The sequence below is a fragment of the Poecilia latipinna genome, unplaced genomic scaffold (assembly GCF_001443285.1).
Source record: "Poecilia latipinna isolate Pla-1442-1.1 unplaced genomic scaffold, P_latipinna-1.0 Scaffold1241, whole genome shotgun sequence".
NCBI lineage: Eukaryota > Metazoa > Chordata > Actinopteri > Cyprinodontiformes > Poeciliidae > Poecilia > Poecilia latipinna.
In genome coordinates this window covers 11,124-13,761 of record NW_015113857.1, presented here as the reverse complement: position 1 = coordinate 13,761, position 2,638 = coordinate 11,124, and the positions used below count along the sequence as shown (strand labels likewise).

At 36.1% G+C, this 2,638-nt stretch overlaps 1 protein-coding gene across 1 annotated transcript in view; it reads right to left on the bottom strand.

The window, feature by feature from the left end:
• Positions 1–2,412, bottom strand: part of LOC106960874 (NACHT, LRR and PYD domains-containing protein 3-like) — a 33,987-nt gene extending 31,575 nt beyond the window's left edge. Inside the window, exons 1-5 of the mRNA XM_015054239.1 lie at positions 2,360–2,412; positions 1,423–1,545; positions 1,279–1,338; positions 1,063–1,176; positions 847–960 (exon numbers count right to left, since the gene is read on the bottom strand). Of these exons, the coding sequence (XP_014909725.1) occupies positions 847–960; positions 1,063–1,176; positions 1,279–1,338; positions 1,423–1,511 (377 nt within the window). The 5' untranslated portion in view covers positions 1,512–1,545; positions 2,360–2,412. The remainder of the gene's footprint in view (positions 1–846; positions 961–1,062; positions 1,177–1,278; positions 1,339–1,422; positions 1,546–2,359) is intronic.
• Between the last annotated feature and the right edge of the window lie 226 nt (positions 2,413–2,638).

The window sequence follows — 2,638 nt, the reverse complement described above, 5'->3', positions numbered from 1 at the left end:
ATCAATAGTTATGTATTGCTCACCTCTCTGCTGCTGCTTCATCAGATGAATTAAAATTAAAAGCAGCTTCCTTTGAATCATCCCTCTTTAAAGACTTGTGTTCAGGTCCAGATTCAGGTTTCCTGTGAATAAAGAGGCTTTGATGATGTGAAACTGAGATGAGGACGAGTCCTGGAGAGCATTGTTGGTTATTAGGAAATAATTAGAAACTAATTACTACACCAAGGAAGAAATCCAGTTACTTTAATGATTATTTTCAAAAGCATTTAGCATTTCCTAAAATAAATCAGGAGGGTCCTGAACGTCTCATCTTCACAGGAGTTGGGGAGCTAAATAACTCACCTTTATCCACCATTATATATCGACCAATGAAAACACTTAAACAAGTCAGATTTGACTTTTATCATAAACACTCACACTGAGTTTAATCATAGATGACATGAGATTTTAGTTCCTGAGATCACTGACATGTTGGTGGAGGAATGACTTCAACTATTTCTACCTGATCCACAGCAGCTAATTTACCTTTTTTTTTTAATAATAAAGCCAATTTAAACATAAACTACATTAAATTTGTATTATTTCACCAGATAATATCATTCAGAACTGTTTCTAAATTACAACACAGACCTGTCCAACCAAAGTAAATCTAAGTTACATTAAATAAGAACGTTCTTCCAGCCGCAGCTCTTTAAGGACAACTGACTTCTGGTTCTGATAACTTCCTGTGAACAACAATGATGCTCATACCAACCTCACCTTTGAGATTTCAGCAGGAACAAAAAACATTTTCAGTTGATTAAATTGCAATTTAATTTAGAATTAAAACATTTCTATCCATCTCACCTGTTTGCTGATAAAGGTTCCTCTGATTGAAAATCTATAATCTGATATCTTGAACTGTCACTCTGTAAAGACACACAGCTGGGTCCAGGTCCAGGTTCTGGTTCTGGTAGTTTCCTGTGAAGTTGACACTTATAGTCATCTCATCTTTAAGATTTGACTTGAGGGGAAAATAATTAAGTACATTTTACAAAATTAGGATATTTATATTGAACTCACCTCTTTGCTGCTGGAGGTTCATCTGATTTAAAATCTATAATCTGATATCTTGAACTGTCACTCTGTAAAGACACACAGCTGGGTCCAGGTTCAGGTTCTGGTTCTAGTAGTTTCCTGTGAATTTCAAGTTGATACTTATAATGAATTCACCTTTGTGATGGGGGAAGATTACAAATTTTACATGTTACGAAACTGGGACAGTTAGATTCAGCTCACCTCTTTGATGCTGAAAGCTGGACTGATTTACCAGGTTCTGGTTCTGGTTCTGGTGGTTTCCTGTGAATAAAGATGGTTTAGTGATTAAAGTGCTGAACTCTGTCATGGAGAAGAGTCCTGGACAGTCAGAGATGGTGATCTGACCTCTGAACTTTACTCTGGTCATCATATTCCCCACTGTGAGCGGCTTTAGAGGGAGGGACTCTGTCCTCCTCGTCTTCATGTTGGTCCATGCTGCTGTGTTTAGATCTGACCTTTGACCTTCATCTGAGGAGGAAACACAGATAGTGTCAACAAGCTGCACCTCAACACATTTATGATAATTCAGCTGAAGCTCATCAGTGTTTCCATCAGATTATGTTTCTGTCTGAGTCACTTTGGACCTCTGCTGGTGGGACGAGTTTAACAAACATCTCAATCATTTCTAATAACAATGAAAACAAACTAAAACTGAATTCAGGGTTTAAAAACAACACATTTGAAGAGGATCCAGTTTTTACAGTTTTAAAAAAGCACTTCTCCCAACCTGTTATCCTGCTTCTCTATTTATCACAAACCACATTCAGGTTTATTCAGAACGGGCCGACCTCTAACTTCCTCTTCCTGAAAATAATGTCCTCTTATAAAAACACTGAACAAAGATAGGTACTTGTTTCTGTTGATTCGCTTTCTGTGAAATTAATTAATCTTTCTAAAAAAAATATTCAATAGATTTAGTGAATAATTTTCTACACTAGATCTATAACATTTCATCTTTATTTCTTAATTCCTTTGATAAAACAATAAACTTATTTATCTACTGATGAAACATATCTTCAAGATTTTGGATTAACGTTGGAATTAATTTAATTCAAATGTTAATAACAACACTTATTATTATTAGTGTTGTTATTATATATTCAATATTACACCTTTACAACGTAGAAAAGCAATGTTTATTTCAAGGTCTCGGAACATCATCTGGACGGGCCGCAGTTTCCTCTCTAATATTGCAGAGAGCTGTGAAGTTTAGCTGGTTCTGGTGAAAAGAACCTTCCTGCAGCTGATTCTACCGAGTCAAAGAGGAAAAACAATTTCTTACCTGCAATTTTTTGACGAGATCTTTAGGGAGATGGTTCTTCTGCGTCACATTCAGGTGAAAGTGAGACTAGTTTTTCCAGAGAAGGAAGCGTTTACTGGTCAGTATCACCTGCCGGTTACAAGCCACGTCATGTCTAATTTTACTAAATGTAAAATATCCCCTGCTGTTCACAAAGTCTAAGGCAGATATAGTTTTGCAGTAAGTAGTTATTAACAATGCTGGTAACACTTTATTTGAAGGGGGTTGAATAAGACTGTCATGACACTGTCATAAACATGA